General features: G+C 37.1%; 1 protein-coding gene across 1 annotated transcript; it reads left to right on the forward strand.

The window, feature by feature from the left end:
* Positions 1-5,748: 5,748 nt before the first annotated feature.
* Positions 5,749-11,233, forward strand: LOC127632722 (28S ribosomal protein S16, mitochondrial-like). The gene is made up of 4 exons (XM_052111460.1): positions 5,749-5,953; positions 6,138-6,162; positions 6,293-6,553; positions 9,405-11,233. The coding sequence occupies exons 2-4, from the start codon at positions 6,150-6,152 to the stop codon at positions 9,530-9,532; spliced, it is 402 nt and encodes a 133-aa protein (XP_051967420.1). The 5' UTR covers positions 5,749-5,953; positions 6,138-6,149; the 3' UTR covers positions 9,533-11,233.
* The last annotated feature ends 16,185 nt before the right edge of the window (positions 11,234-27,418 follow it).

Genomic DNA, 27,418 nt, shown 5'->3' on the forward strand with positions numbered 1-27,418 from the left:
AACATCGAGAACATAAAATATCTTCTTTTACTGATTTTTTTGTGAATTCTGCTGATAGATTGAGGCACGAAGTCATTGATAACACACTAGTTGATGTTTCACATGTAGTCTTTGGCATCCTTATATGCAAATGTACCTCTAAGCAGTGTGGTTGGTGTCTGGATATTTGCAAACAGTATGTCATTGCCCTGCTGTTGTAAGCGTTTTTTTGGCTCTGAGCAAAGAACGAAGAAGCACTTCACCGTGAGTATGCCGGGGCCTTTCCACATTTGACATCAAGATTATAGAGAATATTCATGTGCACAACACTTACACACATTGGATTAACTGGTAAGAGGTATTGGCATTTAACACGAAATTGTGTATAGCCAAATATCTACATCTGTCGATCATTTTTTGTTCAAACTGCAAATGACTCAATAAATGTACTGTTTAAGCAGCTTACACAAAAATTATATTCCGGAATGCAAAATTGGAATAATTTCACGTGATGTGAGAAAGGTGCCCCAAATTTTTCTACTACTTAGCCTTTCAGGAACAATATAAGGCAACTTTGAACAATGGGGATATTTTCACCACGTGTTTGTATGTGTGAACCCTTGTTTAAAAGCACACTATGCAAGGAGGAGAATCAAACACATTCATAATAAAGTCTGATTAAATTGAGTGAACCGGCTTGTTCGGCTGATTGAGATGTCCAAAAAAAAAAAAGCATGTACAAAAAACTAATTTCTTTACTTTTATTGTAAGATATCTTAGATTCATTATGGCCAACAATCATAACAAGAAAATATAATTTTTTTTAAGATTTAATAATTTCAATTTTATAACTAATTTTAAATGTAATTGTGTGGTCTTTGACTAAATTAAATTAGTGAACCTTTTTTTTAACGTTTTTAAAGATTACTCTTCAATTTTATAGAAATTTGTTATGAAATTGAAATTGAAATCTTTTTTGAGTAAAAAATTAAGTTACTGTACTGTATGTTCATTTATTTGATTTCCTTTGGTTTAAATGTACGAATGTTTTTTAAAATGTATACATAACTTAATTCTTTAAACATAAATTTTTATACATATAATTGTTCAGTGTGAACCATGAACTCAAGAAAACTGACAAGGGACAGAATTAGTGAATAATTAAAAAACAAAAAACTGACAATGAAATAATTCACGAGATTTGAAATCATCAATTTATTCTCTGCTTATGATGTTAAAATATAAACTCATGCGCACATTGGCTCAGCCGGTCAGAAAGCTGGTAAAGGTGTTTAAATACAACACGAAATCAGGGTAATGGGCAAAATCAACAATGTGCCAATCAGTTTATGCTTACACCGTTAATGATCTTACCTCAATAAAGCAAAGTAGTTTAAGGCATTTAAGGGACTTTACGTGTTTATCGGATTATTAGGCAAAATCGGTGAAAGATTGTGGACGTGATCATGCTCAATGTTTATTAAGTTAACTGTTTACTCATAATGTTTGCAACGGATGCAAGTTAAAACAACTTTGCAAAAGAATACATGAAGCAAAGTTCAAAATTAGTTGTTCTCAATGCATTTTAGTCAGGCAATGTCTGTGCTTAGTTTACAAACTTTTCGATAATACATCTCTACTTTCCTAAAATCTAATGACTTTATATTTATTGATCCTAACTGAACTATTCAGTAGCCTATTTGACAACTCTTTGTACATGTTATTACTTGTAAGTAACTGTTAGCAAACTATTGAGTTCCTTGTGCGTGTGACCACACTTGGCCAAATAAAACACTTTCTTTTTCTGACAAATATAACCTATGTTTTCTTCTCTGTCATAGCTGTGATGCTTATGAAATTTAAAAGGTTGCAAACACAAGTATGCTATAATTTTGCTTCCAAATCAACAGTCATATGAGACTTTTATGAGGCCTACTGACATGTGATAAACATGCTGTTACATCTTTTAATCAGTTAAGACATCCCACTTTTCAGCAGAATGAAGGAAACTCTCTGTTTGCCCATGATGAAAGTGGCACTATCCATTTTGCATGCAGTCCACATTAGTTTCAGATAAATCCGTCCCACAATCCCATGGCAGATAAAACAGATCATTTGATCCTTGATACGTGAGGCAGTGTTCAACCAGATAACAAATCACACACATTTACACACAAATCTCTTAAAACAGCCAGATCTATAAATAAGATAGGTAACCAAGAAAATGTATACAAATTATTTACATTGGCAATATGTATGTGAACCATTTGGAAAAAGCTGGTTTTCTGCATTAATTGGTCATAAAATGTGATCTCATCTTCATCAAAGTCACACAAGTATAGACAAACACAATGTGCTTATGCTAACAACGCACAAAAATAATAATCTTTCATGTCTATACTGGACACATTCCATTAAGCATTCACAGCACTGTGGAAAAAGTAAGTTAAGCAATGGATTTATTATCTGGTCAATCCTCCTTTGACAGAAATAACCTCAACCAAGTGTTTCCGGTAGCTGTGAATTAGACCCACACAACATTCAGAAGGTATTTTGGACCATTCTTCCTTACAGAACTGCTTCAGCTCAGCCATATTCTTAGGATGTCTAGTGTAAATAGCTTTCTTGAGGTCATTCAACAGCATCTCTATTGGGTTAAGGTCTGGGCTTATACTGGGCCTCTCCAAAAGGTGGATTTTTAGGGTCACTGTCCTGCTGCATCACCCAACTTCTACTGAGCTTCAGCTGGTGCAAAGCCACCCTGACATTATCATGTAGGATATCTTGATAAACTTGGGAATTAATTTTTCCCCTCGGTAATGGCATGCGGTCCAGGTCCCGAAGCAGCAAAGCAGCACCAAAACATGATGCTCCCTCCACTGTACTTCACAACTGGGATGATGTTTTCATGTTGGTATGCATGCCATTTTTACACCATACTATACAGTAGTGTTGAGTGTTCTTCTCATATAGTTCAACCTTAGTTTCATCATCAGTCCACAAAACATTTTCCCTGTAGTGTTGTGGAGTGTCAAGGTGGTCTTTGGCAAACTTCAGGCACATAGCAATGTATTTGTTCTAAAGCAGTGGCTTCCTTTGTGGTGTCCTGCCATGGACATTATGAACAGAGATGTTAACCAATTCCAATTATAAGAATTTAGCGGTCACTCTAGGGTTTTTTATTACCTCTTTGAGCATTCTGCGGTGTGCCGGTGAGTCATCTTGTCTGGACGACCACTTCTAGGGAGAGTAGCCACAGTACTAAATCGTCTCAATTTATTGACAATTTGTCAGAAGTAATTCTGAAGAAATTCTGCCTAGAAAACATAAATTAAACTGGAAATGTGATGCTGTGTGCATTCTACTACACATAGTTCGATCAAGATATTAATCACTTTGCATATTAAATGGTCATTTGGTACAGAAATAGTGGATTTAATATGCTGATCAAAAGTACATATTGCATCTAAAAAGCTGGCCTTCATACAACATTGTGTCATCAACATCCTCTTAATGTGCCTCTTCTGTCCAACTCAACAAATATGAAACAAAAAAAAGGTGTTTTGTGTTAGAATACTCTTCTGTCTACTCTTATTTGCTGAGGTTGAAGATTATCATAAAGAAAGGATGTATCTTTAATTAAAAATTCAAAATGATTTGACATAGGTTGTACAAATTCCATGCAATATAAACGTTCCGAAGTGGTATAAAGAGAAAACCTTGTTTTTTTTTAAAATCAGACCTTGTCCCTAAGTGAAGAATTCTCTTTCTCTGGTGTGTTATCTGGAAATCCGAACACACCCAAAAAGGACAGTCACAGATGTTTATGACTGTAAAAGCTTGTCTTATGGTCCAGAGGAGCATGAGATCTTCACAAGTGTATCAGCCCCAAGTGAAATCAATGGGAGTCTTCAGCTCAACTTTCTCTGTTGATTCACCATATAAGATGCATTCGGTTTGCTCTGCAAACACTGGTAAGTGTCTATTCATTCACTATTATTTATTCTAAATCTTTCTTTAGTAGGGGTCCAAGCACGAAGTGCTGGAACCCTTTGTTTTAGTAGGGTTTTCTTCTTATTATTTTTCTGCCCTTAAAGTGTCGGGGCGTCAGTGACCGTACACCTCAGAGACCCCAAACTTGGTGGGATGGTTCATAATTGCACCTACTACTCAGGCAAGCAAAAACACATTTGTCAGACACTAGGTGACGCTATAATAAGGTCCTTCACATTTTCTATTTCAATTCTGGAACCGTATGGGCTAGAATCTAAATAATTGTTATCGCTGAATCCTTGAGTCAAACTCTAAAAAATAAAATTTTATTGGCAGTTTAATTTCCACCTATGAAATTGTTCCGCCATTTTGAAATTTTGGAAAAAACTACTTTTTCAAACTCCTCCTAGATTGTATGTCCGATTTATGTGTCATTTTGTACTATGGACCCTCTCGACAAAAAATGTGATTCATCAAAACATTGCAAAGATTTAAGCCAATGAATTGGTCAGGCGTCATCAATTTTTTACTAATTGACATATCTACCAAACAACAAGGACAAATGTAACAAAACTTAAACATAGTCAATAGGACATTCTGAGGCAGCATGCAAAGTCAAATTTCGTCAATAGGGACCCTACAACTAAAACAACTTTCCTAACTCCGCAACCGTATGATCAATGAAGTTGAAAATTGGTATGCATCTTGTTTTTCACAAATGTTAACATATACTATCATATCACCTGGACAAATAAAGAAACACGTCTGCCAGCAGCCAATCAAATTTCAGCAGCTAACAACCTCAAATATGAATGGCGGACCATTACAAAAATGGAGATATTCATACATAGTGTCAAAAACGAGGCTGTTTTGTAAGAATCGGCCACAAGTAGGCACTATAATAAACAAATTTAAATTTGTGCTCATAACTCTGCATCCTTGTGGACTAAAATCAAAATTATTGTTTTATCTGAATACTTGCGTCATTCTCCGTTTTATTTACATCACCAAATTGTTTCCGTCATTCACATTTTCTGAAAAACATACCTTTTTTGATCTCCTCGGGCGTTCATCAGATCTTCAGCACATGTTGCACAAGTCAGCTCTAGACCATGTTGGCAAAAAAGTTATCGAAACATTTTGATTGGTCAATGTGTTTTGAAGATATAGGCCAATTAATTGCCTAGGCATTGCTCAGTTGGACTAATTGACCTGTATGCACAGCATGTACAGTATCTATTCTTTCAAATTTGACTGTTATGGTTCCCAAACCTGCTTGGACCCCAATAATTGCCACTTGAGGCTATTATAATTATTATTAGTTAAAATCTTACATTTAACCATTATAAACCACACTGCAGATGCACCATGGTACAGAGATGGAATCAAATGTTAATACTATGGCACATTGAAATTAATTACGGCAATTTATTTACTATATTAATATATTAACATGCTATGGTATTTAAATATTAATCTAAGGTATTTCAAAGAACACAATTTTTTGCCCACTTACTCCTTTCTGAAATGTGTCACACACCAAAAGTCCTTAATCTCTTTGAGAAACAGCTGGGCAAGAACGGGAAAAAAAATATCCTTTTGCACAAAATAATTTCTAAAAACGTGTCTTCAAAACCCATTGCAGACCAAAGTCGACACCTAGTGGCCAAAATTACAACACTTGATACAAGCGGCGCAGTTATGTATCGTTCGAGGAAGGCTTAGCTCATGAATATTAAGTACGTCGTGCAACGCACCTTGGGACATTACTTAATATTCATTAGGTATGCCTTCACCATAGTAAGGTTAGTAAAAACGCGTCTGGTTGTGTTTGACCAACATGGCTGCGCCCTTGCGAATGTCATGATGTTAACGTAGCCTATCTAGACGTGTGTTTTTGTGTACGACAACCAACATTTTAAACTGTAAACAGATAATAGTAATATAATCAACCTTTCTATGCAGTTGGCGGATTAATAAGGTATGTGTGCGCTGTGTTACGAATTTTTATACATATAACGCTGCTTTGTGCTTTCGTAATGACCGGTTCATATGTTGATCTTTGTTGTCTAACAAGATGGTCATACATTCTATTATATATTAATAGTGGTCAACACTATATTTTCTGTTTCTTCACTATATCTGTTCTTTCCTTTTGTACATAGTTTCGATCAATCATGGTTCACCTGTGTAAGTATTCCTAGTGCTTCATTTCTTAGATTTAAGGCTCGTGTTTCTGACATTAAGCATTGCCATTCCAACGTTAAGCTTCAATCTCTGACATTATGCTTTGCTTTTGTTGTGCATTTGATTTTAACAGCGTCTTTACTCTTGAAAAAATACCACGGTGGGTATGTGGTCATCAGACTGGCACTAGGGGGCGCCACTAACAGACCCTTCTACCGTATCGTGGCCGCCTATAATAAGAGGGCGAGAGACAGTAAATATATCGAGCAGCTGGGATCATACGACCCTCTGCCGAACATCTACAATGAAAAACTGGTTGCCTTCAATTATGACAGAATCAAATACTGGATTGGCTGTGGCGCCCATCCCACTAAACCTGTGGCCAAACTTCTAGGTGAGTAACACCCAACATCAGTCCAAAATTGCAATACAGTACTCCTTGTCACTTTATTCTCAAAATGATGATGCCTGACTCAATATTTGATTTCATGCATAGATGGACAATGAGTTGTGATTCTATCAAGTGGTCAAAGTCAATTTTTTTTTTCTCTACCCAATTTGATATGCCCAATTCCCACTACTTACTAGGTTCTTGTGGTGACGTGGTTACTCACAAGACTCAGTTGCCTCTGCTTCTGAGACAGTCAATCTGTGCATCTTATCACGTGGCTTGCTGTGCATGACACGATGGAGACTCACAGCATGTGGAGACTCTTGCTACTCTCCGTGATCCATGCACAACTTTCCACACGCCCAACTGAGAGCGAGAACCACTAATTGTGACCACGAGGAGGTTACCCCATGTGACTCTAACCTCCCTAGCAACCAGGCCAATTTGGTTGCTTGGGAGACCTGGCTGGAGTCACTCAGCACACCCTGGATTCAAACTCGTGACTACAGGGGTGGTAGTCAATACTTGCTGAGCTAACCAGGCCCCTGTCAAAGTAATTTTTTGATCAAATCTAGACAGGCCCCATTTCCAGCAGCCATCACTCCAACACGCTTATCCTTGAGTAATCATGCTAAATTGCTAATTTGGTAGTAGAAAATCACTTGCCATTATATCAAACACAGTTGAAAGCTATTTGGTTCATTAAATGAAGCTTAACATTGTCTTTGTGATTGTTTTTGAGTTGTCACAGTATGCAATAGACTGGCATGTTTTAAGGTCAATATTAGGTAAAAAATTGCAAAAAAGAAACCGCTTTTTCTAGAAACTCATCAGTCAATCATTGTTTTGAGGAATGAAGAAGATTTCATACAAAGATGTACACTACAATCTTCAAAGACAAAGGACTACTGGCTCTAACAAGAAGAGAAAGATGTGGAGGGTCAGATGTACAACTAAACAAGAGGATAAGTACATCAGAGTCTCTAGTTTGAGAAATAGACACCTCACATGTCCTCCGCTGACAGCTTCATTGAATTCTACCCGCTCAACACCAGTTTCATGTACAACAGTAAAGAGAAGAATCAGGGGTGCACTTATGGGACGAATTGCAAAGAAAAAGCCACTTTTGACACAGAACAGAGAAAAGAAAAGTTTAAAGTGGGCAAAGAAACACAGACATTGGACAACAGATAATTGGAAAAGAGTGTTATGGATCTTAACCACATTGGGCTTTTGTGGGATCAGCTAAACTGTAAGGTGTGTGAGAAGTGCCCGACAAGACAGCCACATCTATGGCAAGTGCTACAGGAAGTGTGGGGTGAAAGGTCACCTGAGTATCTGGACAAACTGACCGCTAAAATGCAAAGGATCTGTAAAGCTGTCATTGCTGCACATGGAGGATTTTTGATGACAACTCTTTGAAGGAGTTTAAGAAGTTCAGAATCTTTTTTTTTCAAATTGTAATAGTTATTTTTCCTGTTATTAATGTCCTGACTATACATTGTGATCAGTTGAATGCCACTTTGGTGTATAAAAGTACCAATTTCTTTCCATCCATCCATCCATCCATCCATCCATCCATCCATCGTCAACCGCTTATCCTGTGTACAGGGTCGCGGGGGGCTGGAGCCTATCCCAGCTAACAGTGGGCGAAAGGCGGGGGACACCCTGGACAGGTCGCCAGTCCATCGCAGGGCCACACATAGACAGGCATACACTCACACTCACCCAATTTCTTTCCATAAGAGGAAAATCTGTACATTGTGCCGCCAGTGTATATTAAAGTATTGAAATAGATGGGATCGGATAATGAAGGAATTCAGCAAATTAGTGCCCAGCATACATGGGAACTGTTTAAAAAAGCAGGATGCACCTGAAGAAGTTGGTTTAGAGAATGATCAGAGTGTGAAGAGATATAATCTTAGCAAAGGGTGACTATTTGAAAGAAGCTAAAATATAAGATTTGTTTTATTCTTTATAAGAATATTATTTTTTAATAAGAGTTTTTATTTAACCTATTTTGGCCATTGCATAATTTCCATACTTTCATTTGTGTTATTTCTTAAAGGAATATTTCACCCAAAAATGAAAATTCTCATCATTTACCCTCATGCCATCCCAGATGTGTATGACTTTCTTTCATCTGCAGAATACAAATGAAGATTTTTAGAGGAATATCTCAGCTCTCTAGGTCCATACAATGCAAGTGAATGGTGGCCAGATCTTTGAATATCCAAAATCATATAAAGGCAGCATAAAAGTAATCCATAAGACTCCAGTGGTTTATTCCATGTCCTCAGAAGCAATATGATTGGTTTGGGTGAGAAACAGATCAACATTTGATTCCTTTTTTACTATAAATGTCCACTTTTACTAAAATGTTCTTCTTCTGTGTTTTTGGCGATTCACATTCTTTGTGCATATCACCACCTACTGGGCAGGGAGGAGAATTAGTAGTAAAAAAAAAAAAAGGATGTATATATTGTTATGTTGTTCACCCACATCTATTATATCGCTTCTGAAAATCTAGATTTAACCACGTCGTTTGTGTTGCTTTTATGATGCCTTGGTGTGTATTATGTTGCTTCACAGTTTTGGCCACATTTACTTGCATTGTTTGGACCTACAGAGATGAGATATTCTTCTAAGACTCTTCATTTGTGTTCAGCAGAAAAGAGAAAGTCATACACGTGCTATGGCATGAGGGTGAGTAAATGATGAGAGAATTTTCATTTGTGGGTGAACTATCCATTTAGCTATTATTCTAAAATGTGGACATTTTTATAATATCCAAACCTTTGACTGGTTGTGTAATCTCACTGTCTTAAATCGATTCATTTATTGTTCTGACCAGGATTGGCTGGATTTTTCCCACTACACCCAATGACAATAACAGAAGCAGAGCGGAGACGAAAAGCTGCTTTGACAGAAGAAATTAAGACTGACAGTCAAGATCAAGAGGAAAAGCATGCAGAGATGTAAAACGGAGTTTCACTAAAAATGCTAAATTTAGTGTTCATGATTTCTCAGTCGTTGCAATGTAATATTGTACTTCTGTAACGGTGAGGTTTTGTTTCACATGTTTTGTAATAATGTTTGGTTGTAAGCTTTAGATCAGGTTAAATTTCAGACATTCAAATATTGTTTGATGAAAGGGGGGGGGGCTTATTCTTTTGAAGTGCATTCTGTAATCATTAAACTGTCTGACACTGAAATTGTTATTCATTGAGAACCAATGATGTGCTGAGAAAATAAATTAATCAATGATCTGGTTTGGACCATTTACAATGAAAGTTGAAATTTCCTTCCTTGTTTAACATCAGATAAACTGATCAGAACCTATAAATGATTACACACGATTGTGTAACTCCTTTGAGGCAAGCAACTTAACAGATGTATTTTGCTACACCATGTACTTGTATTAGTCATTGTTTAACATTTGTCAGAGGCTCAAATTATCAGGAATAGTTCACCCAAAAACACAATTCTGTCATCATTTACTCACCCTCACACCATCCCAGATGCGTATGACTTTCTTCTGCAGAAGAAAAAATAATATTTTTAGGAGAATATTTCAGGAGACCAAAACATTGAAGCTCATAAATGCACATAAAGGTAGCATAAAAGTAATCCATAAGAATCCAGTGGTTAAATCCATGTCTTGGATCAGGTCCTTTTTTACTATAAATCTCCACTATCACTTCTACATTCTTCTTTTGTTTTTGGCGAATCACATTCTTTGTTCATATCTCCACATAATGGGCAAGGAGGAGAATTTATAGCAAAAACGACTTAAATATTGATCTGTTTCTCACCCACACCTATCATATTGCTTCTGAATACATGGATTAAACCACTGGGGTATTATGGAATACTTTTATGCTGCCTTTATGTACTTTTGGAGCTTAAAAATTTTGGTCATCATTCCATTGCATTACGAGGAGCTTTTTTGAGTGAACTATTCCTTTAAACAGAAGGTTGGGGACTAAAAGGGGACACTATTTTTGGCGCAGTTACTCAACTCAATCGGGGTGGCAGAGGACAAGTCTCAGTTGCCTCCACTTCTTTTTTTTTTTTTTTTTTCCCCACCTCCACCCCCCCTCTTCGGAGGACAACTTTATTATTATTATTATTATTTTTATTTTTGTTTTTATTCCAGAAACTGTAATATCTTTTTTAAGTACATACACAATATGTTATATTCGGATTAACCATATACAAATTGATACACATAACACTTTTTCCTTTTAAGGCAGAACATATATCCCTTCCCTCCTACTAAGTGACATAATTAATCAGCGGGGCCCAGAGAGAGTCGAAGTCAGCCGATCAAAGTTTGTTAAAAGCAAGCATGGACTCCAGACTGATATGATCAGACAGGAGATTTCTATACTGGTTAATGCTAAGATTATTTTTAGTTTTCCAATTCAAAAGGATAGTTTTCTTTGCAACAGATAGTGTGGTGAGGACCATGTGTGCTTTGTCGATCTCCATATTAATATCATTTAAATCCCCTAATATACATAGTTTTGGGCAAGTAGGTATATTACACTTAAGCCATATTGATAAGTCCTCACAAACCTTAGTCCAGAATCTTTGGACTGGTGTACAAAGCCACAAGGCATGCATGTAATCGTCTGCTGTATTACTTGTGCACTGCGTGCAAATATTTGATTGATTAAAACCCGTCTTGAACATCCTTTGTCCTGTGTAATAAGTTCTATGGAGGATTTTGTATTGTATGAATTGTAGATTTAAGTCAAGATCAGTCATATTGAAGTTATTTAATATTATTTCTGACCAAAACTGATTGGTGGGATTCAGTGATAGATCTGACTCCCATTTTGCAATTGGTAACGAGATTGTATCATCTAGTTTGGAAATGACTCTATATATTTTCGATAGTAGCTTTGGAGTGCCAAGGCTCCTGAATTCTATAACACTTGGTGGGAGTTCCAGGTTTATTTGCTTAAGAGGGAATTTTTTACTTATTACTGATTTGAGTTGTTGATATTCTAAATATCTGTTATTACTTATCTCATACTGTGAGGTGGTTATTTGAAATGGTAAAAAGTTACAGTTATGGATTAAATGCTCTAGATGATTAATTCCTTTGTTTTTCCATTGGATAAAATTAATCATATTTTTGTTTAGTGTGATATCAGGATTATTCCATATAGGGGTGAGCCTACATGGGATCATTGAAGAGTCTGTTTTTTTAAGAAATTCCCACCAGGCTGTCAAACAAGTACTGATGTTAATGCTCTTAAAGCACTTATGAGACTTAATATTTGAGCTAAAATACAATAGATTAGAAATGTCCATGTTTCCGCATAATGCTTGCTCTATATCCATCCATATTTCATCTGATGCACTAGGTTTGAGCCATTTAGAAATATACTGTAACTTATTTGCTAAGAAGTAATGATGAACATTAGGGAAGTCTATTCCACCCCTGTCTTTAGTTTTCTGTAGAGTTTTCAGGCTGATTCGAGAGGGTTTATTCTTCCAGAGAAATTGAGAAATATGTGATTCTAGTGATCTAAACCACGTATAAGGAGGTTTCGTAGGAACCATAGAAAACAAGTAATTGATTTTAGGTAAGATCATAATTTTTATGGTGGCAACTCTACCCATGAGTGAGATGGGTAAAGATTTCCACCGAGCAAATCGTCTTCTATGGTCTTCAGTAGCTGAGTGTGATTTAACTGAAATAAATCCGACAATCTGGAAGAGATGTTTATGCCAAGATATCTTATATTGCCTGATTGTAATGCTATACTGGATGGCCCTTGAAACCTACAGTTGATCGGTAGGACGGTGCTCTTTGACCAGTTAATAGAATAATCGGACAAAGATGAGAACTTATTGATTAATGAGATTGTTTCAGAAAAGGATGTACGTGAGTTCTGAAGGAATAATAAAACATCGTCAGCATAAAGGCTTATCTTATGTTCATTCTTTAAGGACCAAACACCTTTAATATACTGATTTTGTCTGATTGCCATTGCTAAAGGTTCTATAAAGATGGCAAAAAGCGATGGGGAAAGAGGGCATCCCTGCCTAGTGCCTCTCTGCAAATTGAAGCTAGAAGAGGTTTGATCATTTGTCCTAACTCTTGCATTAGGAGATTTATATAAGATCTTAATCCAGTTAATAAAAGTTGATCCAAAGCCGAATTTACTTAAAGTAGCTAATAGAAATTTCCAATTAACTCTGTCAAAGGCTTTTTCCGCATCCAAAGATACTATAGTTGTTTCTAAATTATTAATGTTGGAATAATCTATTAAGTTAATAAATCTACGCATATTTGTAGAGGAATGTCTGCCTTTTATAAAACCTGTTTGGTCAGGGTGAATTATAAAAGGAGTTATTTTCTCTAACCTTCCTGCTAAGGTTTTGCAGATTATTTTAAGGTCAACATTTATCAATGATATGGGGCGATAGCTAGATGGTAATGTGGGATCTTTGCCAGTTTTTAACAGTACGATAATGTTTGCAGTGTTCATGGTTGATGTTAAGTAGTTTTCTTCTTTAATTTGTGGGACCATTTTGAAAAAAGTTGGTGCCAGAATTGTCCAAAATTCTTTATAATATTCTATTGGGAAGCCATCTGGTCCGGGAGCTTTATTGCAAGGCATATGTTTAAGGGCTTCATGTAGCTCTGCCACTGTAAGGGGAGAATCTAAGGCTATGACTTGTTCTTCATTTAATTTTGAAAGGTTTATGTTGTCCAAGAATTTCTGGATGTCGCTGTCTGGTGGATCTAGTTCGGATGAATATAGAGTTCTATAGAAGTTTCTAAAAGTGTCGTTTATTGCATTGGGCTCATGTACGATATTACCTGCTGAGTCTTTTACTGAATTAATTGTTGATTTTTCTTTGTTAGTTTTTAATTGGTTAGCTAAAAATGTTCCAGATTTGTTGCTATGTTCGAACTGCTCCAAACGTAACCGTTGTACCATAAACTGTGTTTTCTTATTGATTATTTCATTTAATTCAAATTTAGCTTTCCTTATTTGCTTAAGCATCTGTTCTTCCGGTGATGTATTGTAGATGTCCTCTAGTGATTTAATTCTTAATTCTAATTCTGACATATTTGCATTTTCCTTCTTTTTTTATATGATGCAAAAGAAATTATTTTTCCTCTCATCACTGCCTTCCCTGCTTCCCATAGGATACCTGCTGAGACTCCTGGTGTGTCATTGTTTTCTAAATAATTAGACCATTCTCTTTTGAAATAACTGATAAACTCAGGGTCTTTAAGCAATGCCAAATTGAATCTCCAGTTCCTAGAGGGTAAGTTAATTGATTTATTCCTCAGGTTGAAAGAAACTGGGGCATGGTCACTCACGATGATCGGGTGAATTTGAATATCAGATAACTCACTCACTAAAGAGTTGCTAACTAAGAAGTAATCTAATCTAGAGTATGAATGATGAACTGAAGAAAAAAAAGTATATTCTTTAAGATTGGGGTGGTAAGAACGCCAGACGTCACATAGTCCCAGGTCCTCCATGTATTGTTTAACTGTATTAACAGATTGCCAGTTTCGATAGTTACCTGCATTACTAAGCCTGTCAGCTGTGGGGTCCATTGCCATGTTGAAGTCCCCTCCAATAATCAATACACTGTCTGTATACTCAGACAGTGAGGTGAAGAAGGAATGAAAAAAGGAAGGGTCATCAACATTTGGACCATATAAGTTGGCTAAGCACAGTTTCATATTCTGAACTGATAAATTAACTACTATAAATCTCCCTTCAGGATCTGTAACTATGTTGAATACTGTGAATTTGACCTTTCTATTAATCAAAATAGCAACACCTCTCTGTTATGCGGAAACTGTACTGTAGAGAGGATATCAACTGACGTATTTAACATATGAGTCTCCTGTAAGAACACAACATCAGCATTTAAGTCTTTTAATTGATTATTAATTTTTAGCCTCTTCTCTCTGGTCCCGGCTCCGTGTACATTCCACGTAATAAATCTAAATGTGTTCATGCTCATAGTGGCGATGTGTGTTGAATGTTATCTATAAATGTGTGTGTGCGTATAAACGAGTACATGGTGTGTGTAATTGTGTATGTATCTTTACATTTATGTGATTCTATCTGTATAATATGACTGTATGTATGGATCTTATACAGATACCAATATGTTTCTATGTGTATATTCTTTGTATTAATGAAGTGTCCTGGGGAGTGAGAGCGGAGAATAGTGTGCAAAAATAAAAAGAAAATAGTGCAAGAAAAGAAAATAGAAAAGAAAAAAAAACAACAACAAAAAAGAGAAATTAAATACAGAAACCATTAAAAAATGGTTATTGACAAACTAGAGACTGGCAGTATTATAGTGAATAAATATCACCATCAATTAGCAGATCTTATGTATTAAGACCAGTGAGTCAAATTAACATATCTCTCTCATGTAAACTAAATAAAGAGAATACATATCTGATTTCAGTAGAGCCAAGGGGTAGTATTCTGGTCTCGATGTAGGTGCCCATTTACATACAGTTTGTCCACCGAGATGACAGCGCGGGCTCCTTCCTCCAGGAATCTCCTCCTGATGGGGAACAAGATCTTACGATGCTCCAGAATTTCTTTTGGGAACTGATCATTCACACTGTAGTCGGTTCCCCGGAGCTGTCTACCGCAGCGCTTCACCTATTCTTTTTCTTTATGAAGCACAAATTTAACAACTATGGGAGGCCCTGCTGGTCTTTTTGCGCCTAGACGATGTACACGATCAAACTGAATAGCCTTGGCCTTAACTTCTGGACGTTGCCTCCACTTCTAAGACAGTCAATCTGTGAATCTTATTATGTGGCTCCCTGTGCATGACACCGCGGAGACTCACAGCATGTGGAGGCTCATGCTACTCTCCGCGATCCACGCACAACTTAAGTTTGAGAGGGAGAACCACTAATCCAGACCACGAGTGTGACTCTACCCTCCCTAGCAACCGGGCCAATTTGCTTGCTTAGGAGGGCTGGCTGCACTATTTAGATTTTTAAGATCATGAGAACACAACAATTTAGTGAAGTGTATCCAAACTTTTGAATAGTGTCAAGAAGTGTATGCTTTAGTCATTTTTTTCAATAAATAATAAAAAAATAAAAAATACTATGAAAGTGAATAGTGACTTAAGCATACACTCCTTGCTACTATTCAAAAGTTTGGACACATTTTATTAAATGTATGTGTTCTCATAATCTTCAAACCTTTTGATCTAAAGGCTTATGCTTAAATGCTTGACATTAATTTTATAGAGACATACAGTAAATTGTCATTGACAGTGTTTCTTTATGGAGTCCCTTACAGAACTAACATCCATCCATCGATATCTTGTGTAAGCAGGTGAAAGCAAACTGTTCCGACTATTAAGTTTTAATATAAATGAGTCAGTTGGGTTGGTCTTGAATTAGTCAGCAGTTAATAAGTTTAACAGATTAAAAGAAATACAGTTCATGTAAAAAAGCAATTTGTAATCTTGAAAAAGTCTTGGTGCCTTTGCCAGTATGATTTTACATTATAGTTTTTGTTATGTATGTTCAATTTATGCCGATAAAATTGACTGAGAAAATGGACTGATATGTAGATTTCAGCTCTTGTCCTACTTTGTTCTATACCAAACACAGTGTACAGAATCTTTGAATAAAGATATTGCCTAGGCCACCATTGTGATGAACAAACTTTTAAGGAAATGTTGAAATGGACATTCATCTTGCTGTCATTTTATTTATTTAAAAATAGTTACTTATGATAATTTTAGATAAATAAATAAGATCAGTATGAGATGAAGGACTGATCATGTAATAAAGTATTCATTGTTATGTCCTACTAGGTCATAAGATGGGAGATTCATATATGAAACATAAACATCTCTCAATAGAGAAAACACCACCAATTTACACATAATTGTTTTATAGCATAGCCTGTGTTCCCTATCTGTCACTCACTCAATTATGTCGATTTAGTGAACCTAGGGTTTGCTCTCGGGAGCCCCAAACACCTCTGATCTTTGAGAAAAGTCCAATGGGAATTGGTGAGTGGAATTTGCATGCCACTCCCCCGGACATACGGGTATAAAAGGAGCACACACATAATCACGTTGAGACTGCGTTCATGGATAGTTAATGTTCTCATTGCGAGAACATGACCATGGTCAGGCTTTCCTTCTTCATGGGGAAAACCACTCTAGCCGCCTCTACCTATGGGTATAAGGCCAGGTCGGTTGAAGGTGGAGGCGATTTGGGGACTCCAATGGGTGCGGCTCCATCGGGTAATCCCCCATAGACTGTCCATTCCCCAGCACGCTCGTTTGCTGAGATGAGAAGTTCTGGGATGAGACAGCCAGCTCGCCTCAGTGCCAGCTTAATGTCTCTTTCGGAGCTCGCGAGAAGGATGAGGTTTTCGATAGCAGCATCGGAGAGCGTGTTGGTGATGTCGGATGCCGAGGACTCGACTGGGCTGCCACCTTGGGGTGTGCCTGCCCAGTCTGAGGCAGACACGGAGCTTACCACCATGCTTGCCCGGGCCGCCGCAAGTGTCGGGCTGGAGTGGAACCTGAAGCTCACGGCTTGATGATCGGTTCCTGGGTTTGGGGTGAAGAAGCAGACAGTGGTGATACAGCACATCTTGCCCTGGCGAAGGGTGTCTCCCAGCTGTGGCAAAAGCCAAAGGGGAAGCTGACGGCTCACGGTCCGGCGCTAAGATTCCGAGGAAACTTCTAAGATGGACGACCCAGGAAGGAAGACTTCTGCCAGATCCCTGGAGCTGGTGACCAGACCATTCCATCCCCTGGTGGAGTGCTGGGAGGAGAATCTTGTGTTCCCTTTTGTTTAGTGTTCACCGAACCACGGACAGGCTGCGGTACTCAAATTTTCAAAAGAAAGAGCAGTTTCCTCACTCCTTGGGTCACACAGCAGTTATCATGGCAACCAGACACCGAGTACTCGCTGCCAGGGTGCTGCGAACACGAACCTCCCGACTTTGCGTGCCCGGCCGCACCACACTCACACCCACGGTCAGGAGTTTTGATGAGCTACGAGGACGGTCAGAGGGCCTCTCCTCCCCCGTCGCTGACCCGCCCTATGTTGGGTGCACGGAGCAAGGTAAGTGCTTTGAGGTTCCCCTCAGTGCAGCCATGAGTTCGGGACAAAGCAAGGTTCCTCGACGTGGCGTCTCCTGCTTCCTCCTGCCACGAGGCCCCACCCCCAGGTACGTCAGACCCATAGTGTCCCTCGCCCGGAGCTGGGAGGCGTGGCTAGCGCTCTCCGACCCATCGCGATGGCTGGCCAGGACCATCCGACTCAGCTATGCGATTCAGTTCACCAGGCACCTGCCCCGGACCAGCGCCGTTCGCTTCACCCTGGTGTAGGGCGAGAATGCCGCCACCCTGTGCACGGAGATCGTGATCATTCTGCAGAAGGACGCGATAGAGCCTGTCCCTCCAGCCGAGATGAAGATAGGGTTCTACAGCCCTTACTTCATCGTGCCAAAGAAAGGCAGTGGGTTGTGGCCATTCATGGACCTGCGAGTTCTGAACCGGGCCTTGACAGACTCCTGTTCAAGATGCTGATGCGGAAACGTATTTGCGTCTGGCACAAAGATTGGTTCGCAGCGGAAGACCTAAAGGACGCGTACTTCCATGTCTCGGTTCTACCTCGATATAGGTCCTTCCTACGGTTTGCCTTCGAGGGCCCCCTTCGGTTGGTACTTGTCACCTCGCGTCTTCACGAAAGTTTGCATCCACAACTACCTTGATGACTGGCCAATTCTAGCTCACTCTCAAGATTTGTTGTGTGCGCACAGGGACATATTGCTCGAGCACCTCGGCCGGTTGGGGCTTCAGCTCTCCCTGGTTCAGAGCATCTCTTTTCTCTGGATGGAGTTAGACTCAGTCTCCATGATAGCGTGCCTCACATGTGAGTGCACGCAGTCAGTGCTGAGCTGCCTGAAGTTGCATTTTTATGGGCGGGGGTTCCCTTACAGCAAGTGTCCGTCTGTCATAACCAAGTGTCCGTGGTTATGACAGACGCCTCTAAGCTAGGCTGGGGCACCATGTGCAACAGGCACGCAGCCGCTGGCTCCTGGACAGGACCGCAACTGTGTTGGCATATCAACTGCCTCATGTTGTTGGCGGTACTGCTTGCCCTGCGGAGGCTTTTCCAGTTGATCCAGGGCAAGCACGTGAATAGGAAAGGAAAAGAACACCTTCCCCAACGTGAATAAAAAGCAGTAAAAGACCCCCTACATGCAGACCGAGTGCACCTGCTATTTCACACACAGCAGCTTGCTTGCATCGGCAGTTCACGTAACACAGTTCAGCTAGTTGTGGCGTTTTGAATAGGGACCCCTAGTGTCACTACATCGACACAACGCTGAGTGAGTGACAGATAGGGAACATCTTGGTTACTGTTGGTAACCAAGACGTTACCCGTGCACAAAGAAAAATGTATGAGAATTAATGAAGCAACTGAACCACAGATAAGACAATACAGCTTGAACACTTTCTGTATTAGGTTGGGTCTTTAACAAAAAAGAACAAGAAACATTGCTAAGTCCATACACACCCTAGAAGTCCACATGCATATCCACAAGGAATGAGGAAATATGAATCAGTATCACAGTGTCCCCTAACCACAGATTTAACAATCATTAATGTCTTGTTATAAATGTGACAGCTTTCCTTACTGTCTATGCACAATTGTGTAACTCATTGATGGACTCTAAATGCAAAAACATTTCAAAAGAATATGTATGAATCAGATTTTCAAATATTTATTTATATAATCAGGGGCGGTTCTAGACCATTTTGACTGGGGGTGGGTGTGCTTGTAGGGGGGCAACTGTATTATACCTTAAATGTCCCCTGTACAAATATGATACATAATTTGCTGTTTTAATATTTGCCTATGCCGATGACATGCTATTTGTTTAAAGACAAGCAAAGATTCACCTAATTTGAGGAAAATTAAAATTACATTATTTTTATTTAAAAATATATGAATAAACAGGCTCATGGCAAATGTTTCAATTAGTTAATACATCTAACATTCTGATTTTACCCACAAACTTTAAGCCATGTTGACATGCTGTTCTTTAGAGTGAATTCTTTGTTAAAATGAATGGTTGGCATCAAGATTTTAAGTTAGATAAGTTCTAAGAGTCTTAATTTAAGCATTAGGCTATAATCAGCATGTACAGGACTTGTAAATGGTCACCATTTCCTTTAAGATTATTCTAATTCTCAAGCGCATTTTTTAATTCACTAGTTCATTTTAAATGGTTGTGTTACAAATGAAATTGTAAATGTATCTCAATTACTATGAGTTTAAAAAAGTTGCATGCATCATAATTATAAGTGTTTAATTAGATAGCTTTAATATTTATTCTATCATTATTATGCTAATATTATGCTCAAATCTCCGTTATTGCGCAGGTGTGCCTCTCCCTTGTGATCGGTGTGCACGCATTAAGTATTTGATTGATAAATGGTGTTCATAGAGAGGACGTTGTGTTTGCTATCTTCCCTGTAAAATATTTAGTAGAGTTGGGGTTCTCGAGTTTGGACTTGGGCTTGAGTCCAAGTCACAAGTCCAATTTTAATGGACTTGGGACTTGACACAGACTCCGATGCATTTTTACTCGGACTTGACTCGGACTTGAGCCTTTGTATTGACATTTGTAATGCAATGGAAAAAAAAAATAACAAAACAGAAATTAAAGAACACATCTCTGTCTGCATGCAGCTGTATTAGCCCCTTTAGACGTTGACGTAGCCAGAGTTGTTTCACTGTTTAAGCAAACACATGCAAACACATATGCACGTGCACAGGCACACTCATCAGTCAACAATACGCTTAAATGTTACTACAGAGAGTACTGTATAACATACATTTCTGAGGTGGCTGGTATGACGAAAACATAAAGACGGTATGTATCCCATGTAATAGAAACTAAACAAGGCAGTTTCACATGACACGGGACCTGACTACTGGTAAAATTGTGTGTGGAGTTTGTGCAGCCAATGCTCGCATCGTGGTTTCATCAAAAAACAAAAAATCAAGAACTTCATTGAGTCAAGTCACAATTCATGTCTCTCACAGTTTACTGAAAACAGCATAACAAAATAAAAATAGTATTAATATTGGATATTAAGTCTTTTTAGGCATAATGTATCTACACATGTAGGCTTCTGTAGTCTCTTGTGGTCCACGCAGTGTTGTCAGCTTGAACTGGTCCATAATATCTCGATGAATTAAACATGAAACTTTTAATTGGGGGTGTTATTGCTACAGCAGACAGAAACTCTAAACAGATAAACAGAACCTATTTATTATTTATTAACTTTTTTCAAAGCATGGACAAGCTGCTTAAAATACATTCTTTTACAGCATTTGTCCACTATTCACAACATTCAAACATGCACAATAAAATATTATAGGACATTTTGGGCAGTGAAATGCTTTGTTTATAATTTAATTATAGACTATAAAATAAATGTATTATTCGATGACTGGGTTTGTGCATGAAGATTTTCTTGTTACAAGATGAATTTAGTTGGTTATCATGTTTATATTTTACATTTTTATTTAATAATTTTTTTAATTTAGCCTACATCTCTGACACTTTTGAAGGACAATTCTGTTCAATTTATGACTCAAAAGTTCTCCATGTTTTTGCAGTAAAAGAGCTCAATGACATTTTTAAAGATTTCAGACTGATTACAGACCAATGCGGCTGCCGCTCAAGCCAATATCAATTATTATAATTTTTTATCTTCTGCGGCAGCTGCTGCGAGACATACACGGACACTTGAGAAATAAGTTTGGCTGACAACATATTTATTTTCAATAACAATATGTGCAAACTGTGCATCGTGTGTGTGTGTGTGTTTGTGTGTGTGTGTGTGTGTGTGTGTGTGTGTGTGTGAGTGTGTATTTATCACTTTGTGGGGACCAAATGTCCCCATAAGGATAGTAAAACCTGAAATGTTTGACCTTGTGGGGACATTTTGTCGGTCCCCATGAGGAAAACAGCTTATAAATCATACTAAATTATGTTTTTTGAAAATGTAAAAATGCAGAAAGTTTTCTGTGAGGGTTAGGATTAGGGGTAGGGTTAGGTTTAGGGGATAGAATATAAAGTTTGTACAGTATAAAAACCATTATGTCTATGGAAAGTCCCCATAAAACATGGAAACACAACGTGTGTGTGTGTGTGTGTGTGTGTGTGTGTGTGTGTGTGTGTGTGTGTGTGTGTGTGTGTGTGTGTGTTTTTCTGTATCTGGGTGTGAACTGTTGAAATATATGAAATATTCTCACTGAAGGTAAGGCATTGCTTTAGTGGGGTGGTTTATGTGTATTCATAATAGATTTGCCATTGCAGGTGCGATGTGGCCCTGTATAATGCTAGCTGCTAGTCATTGTTTGTTTTACCAAACTTGTTGCACTACATTTGTCTTGATTCTTCTTTGTACAGTGCAAAACATTAAATTAAAGACAGTGGAAGAAATACCTCATTATAAATAACATAAGAGGGTGGCTGCCCATGTCGCCTATAGGAGTAAAGATATGCCTAGAGTCCTGTCCTTGTTTTCCTGTGGTTGCCGTATTAAATGCAATTTATTAACTTAATTATTTATTAATAACTTTATTAAATGCAGAAAACAAATGAAGATTTTTAGAAGAATATCTCAGCTCTGTAGGTCCATACAATGCAAGTGAATGGTGACCAGAACTTTGAATCTCCAAAATCAAATAAAGTCATCATAAAAGTACTCCATAAGACTCCAGTGGTTTAATCCATGTCTTCAGAAGTGATATGATAGGTGTGAATGAGAAACAGGTACATATTTAAATCATTTTGACTATAACTGTCCACTTTCACATTCTTCTTTTGTTTTTTGGCAATTATCATTCTTCATGTGTATTACAACCTACGGGTCAGGGCTGGTCAAAGGTGGAGATTTATAGTCAACGGAATTAGATCTGTTTCTCACCCACACCTATCATTTTTTATGGGTTACTTTTATGCTGCATTTATGTGCTTTTTGGTCCTTCTGTGTTCTGGTCACCATTCACTTGCATTGTATGGACCTAGAGAGCTGAGATATTCTTCTAAAATCTTCATTTGTTTTCTGCAGAAGAAAGAAAGTCATGAGGGTGAGTAAATGATAATAGAATATAAATTTTTGCATGAACTATCCCTTTCAATTTTACCAATCAGTAACCAACTGCAACATAAAGCTAAAAAGACAACCTTTAAAACTGTTTATTTCCTTATTTTGACTGGTTTGATCTAGTTTCTGTTTTGGTCCAGTTTAACTTTTAAACAGATGGTTTCTCAAGGAAGTAACATGATGCTGTAATTCAGTCTTTTTCCACTACCATAACAAGACTTGACGAATTTGACGAAGCATCAATTCAATAACACTTGGCTTTCACCTCACTTTGTATGCTGATTTGGGGAGCGACTGTAGCATCTAAAAATAAAAACGTTTGGGTAATTAGGTGTTATGACTATTTAAGTTAATTTTGACCTATTTTTTCTTAAATTAATACATAATCTTTCCTGTTGTATTTGTTATAACAATTCCACGTTTGGTCACATCATGGCAAATACAATATTTTAGACATAAACTAATGCAACACAAGGATTTTTTTTTTTTTTTTTTTTTGTGGTTATTTATTAGATTTATTGCATTATGTCAGACTGAACAGTTCTTGGAAAGGGTGTATGCTGGTGGAAGCTGGAGGTCAGATAACTACTTAGTGGTTTCAAAATCATACACACTGCCAATCAGTGTGGTTTACTCAAGGTGTGGACTTAAGTTTCTTCAATGCACAAGTGTTCCATACCTGCTGACATTTACTGTCACCAGAAAATTAGTATGCCTGCCTACTCAGGTGGCAATTGAAATATAACAGAGGAGAAACAGTGATGACAGGTGCATTTGGCTGTCAATTTCCATTTTAGAAAGACTGAAAATTATATATATACTAAAATATGCATGTCTGGAAAAGGAATGTCATTATTCTGCTAGTATATTTAACAGTCATGATCTTTGGAGAAGGTAAGTTTCAAAAGATTATTATTTATACATTTGTTTAATTCATTCTTTTGCTAAACCAAAAGATTAACTGAAATTTTATTTTAAATGTAATTCATTACAAAATGATCTGTTAGCATTTGGGGAGAATAATAGCAATGATTGTGACTGGCTGGTGAAAAATATAATATGAAAACTGTATATGTACACATTCTTCAAGTGAATCACTGGACTGTTGCACAGATTGTAAATCAAATAATTCTGTTATATTGTGTATTTATTTATCAGTTATACAGTCTTTCCAGTCACTAAAATAAAAATGAAAAAAAAAAAAAAAAAAAAAATATATATATATATTTTCCAAGGAACTGTATTACATTAGAAAATATTTAGTATTTAATATAGTTAGTACTAAAAACTAAATAAATATTACATTATATCATTATATGATACATGTCCAGGGGTGTAAATATAAAAAAAACCCAATTCGATTGGATTACAACTTTTTACCTAATGATTACGACTGCATCACAAAATCTGAAATTTGGTCATGATTTGATTTTTATTATTTTAGAATTATTATTTTCAAAACTATTCAGAAAAAAATAATCAAAGTTTATACTGAACGGTCTTAATTTAGACAGTACAGACATGCACCAGACTTGAGCACTATGTATGGCTGCATATATAAACAGAAAGTAATACTAAAGTTATGCATTATAGATCTGATAAGAATAAAGGATAACAATGTCTGAAGCAACATAATGATTTGATGCAAACACACACATAAACATTTTTTGCACCAGTAATTACAAATGAAATTCAGTATGTCATGTGCAGACATATAAGGCACATGTTTAAATCAAGCAGAGTCATAGAATTAACAACTACCTATTAGTAGTGTAGTGCCCTATGAAATCCATTTTATTTTTCCCAAATATCGTGTTTTCTTTTTTCTTTTCCCTGAATTTTGGATTAAAGTTTAATAACATTTTATCATAAAAAAACTGTTTAATGAAATGAATTCATGTAATTTTAATAAAATAAGTGCTGCACAGTAGAGCGTCACAATTTTAATGAAAGCAGTGAGGAAATTCTTGATTGTGAGATATAATGTATAACTATAATGTTCTTATTATTGATATATTATTATTATCATTATTATTCCTACTACTACTGCACTGAATATTACATTTTATTATATAGAAGTAATACATTTCTGTCCCATTTTTTCAATTTCATGCATCTAGTTAAATGGAGCTTTTATATTGGTGTTTTGGCAGGACAAAGATTATGTTTTTGATGACTTCACTATGAGCTGATGTGCTTATTAAACCACAAAATGCTATGATTTAATTATATAAATATATAGTCTGCATGAGCTGTGCTTTGCTCTTTGTCATTTGTCACAGAGCGCACATGATGTTAATGATGCAGTTGGTGTGTAAGCAGCTGCTTCTCACATTCATCAAAACATAAAGGAGGTTAATTTTTTTATTAAATCTCAAACTTTTGTAGTTTAATTGTCACAATAGGACATATTACAATTTTAATTTGATTAATTGTGCATCTATACATTCATTTTATCCCAAATAATGTATTAATATTTAATAAAATTTTTATGACTGGATTCCATGATTCCGTCCATGTTTTCGGCATCGCGGAAATCATAGGGCCCTAATAGTGTATAAAGGCAGTATTACATGTGTGGTTATGGGGCCGTGGCCGAGCTACATCTGTAGAGAGTGAGACCGGGAGAGTAAGGGCAGTCTGGACTTCCCTTTTATCCCTCTCCAGCTCTCACTGTAACACAGAACAGCTGTTAGAAATAATTTCCCACAGTTGTCAATCTTTACAGACATCACGCAGCCACACCCCATCACCACAACATGGTACGTAAGTTCCCTATTAATTTTCAAAGGGAAATGTGGCAGAACGTATGTGGCTACACTTGTCAAGCACATTCACGGCAATGTTTTATCTTTTTATGGCTGCCACGTGTCATTAACCAATCAGCGGTAATTTGAGAAAAAAACAATGACTTACTCGATCAAATAGACGCAACCAGTTTTGAATAATGACACAAAAAGCCAAACTCAGCAGCATCCATCCATCCAATAATTTTCACACTTATCCAATAAGGGGTTGCAGGAAGTGAACTGGGCAGCTTGCACATTCATAATTTAAAGTAAGATTTATTCCCTTCAATCTTTCGTGGTCTGCATCTGTTGTGAGAAGTCTTGTGTACTCTGAGAAGGTATCTGTATCACATTGGGTATTAATATAGTAATGATAATTGATTCTTATATTCCCTAATCAATGCATCAAAATGTCTTCAGATCCATGCATTTTTAAAACAATAGTCATAATATATTAATTAAAACATGAATAAAACAAACAAAAATAAACTAAACAAAATAATATGATTTTTGTTTGTGTTTGCATACATTTGTAAAAATATAATTTTTAAGTTCACCTTAAATAAAGCAACATGTTAACAATTATTTAATTTAACTCTTAATGCAGAAATAAAATCTACACCAACATGTATGTCTCCATCATCAACATCGACTACCACAGAAGGACAGAGTACATTAGAATTCACTGCATCCTCAACTCAAACATCTCCAACTAGTGTAGAGAAAACAACAAGCCTGCAGACTATGACCATAGATATAAAATCTTCATCATCAATAACTGGCACCTCTCCATTTTCATTTTTGTCAACTACAGAAGGACAGAGTACACCAGAACTCACTACAACCAAAACAGGAATGTCTTCGACTAAGGTAGAGGAAACAACAAGCCTGCAAACATCAAGAACTCTTTCTATTTCAAACACAGAAATACAATCTTCACCATCAATAACAGGTAGCTCTCCATCTTCAACATCATCGACCAAAGAAGGACAAATCACAGCTGAATTCACTGTATTCACAACAGAAATATCTTCAACTAGCGTAAAGGAAACTACAAGCCTGCAAACTCCAACCACTCTTTCTATTTCAACCACTGAAATACAATCATCACCATCATCTCAATCAACATTTAAAACAGCAATTAGCATAACAATGTTGGAATTCCCAACAACTGAAATTGGTTCAACATTAGAAAGTCCAATATTGACACAAAGTACTTATCCATCTACACCATCAACTACAACAGAGGGACAAAGTACACAAAAATTCACTGAATTCACAATGGAAATATCTTCAACCACTTCAACCACTCTTTCTATTTCAACCACAGAAATACATTCTTCACCATCAATAACAAGTACATCTTCACCAGAGTCAACTACAGAAGGACAGAGTACACTAGAATTCACTGCATCCAATAAAGAAATATCTTCAACTGGTGTTGATGAAACGGCCAGCCTGCAGACTCCAACCACACAATTGTCAACCACAGAAGGACAGAGTATATCAGAAATCACTACAACCACAACAGTGATATCTTTAACTAGTGTGGAAGAAACAACAAGTCTGCAGACTCCATCCACAGAAATACAATTTTCACCACCAAGAACAGGTACCTCTCCATCTTCATTATTTTCAACCACAGATGAACGAAGTACACTAGAATTCACTGCATCCACTAAAGAAATATCTTCAACTGGTGTTGATGAAACGGCCAGCCTGCAGACTCCAACCACACAATTGTCAACCACAGAAGGACAGAGTACACCAGAACTCACTGGATCCACAACAGAAATATCTTCAACTAAGGTAGTGGAAACATCAAGCACTCTTTCTATTTTAACCAGAGAAATACAATCTTCACCGTCAATAACAGGTAGCTCTC

Source organism: Xyrauchen texanus, chromosome 39 (assembly GCF_025860055.1).
Source record: "Xyrauchen texanus isolate HMW12.3.18 chromosome 39, RBS_HiC_50CHRs, whole genome shotgun sequence".
Classification (NCBI taxonomy): Eukaryota; Metazoa; Chordata; class Actinopteri; order Cypriniformes; family Catostomidae; genus Xyrauchen; species Xyrauchen texanus.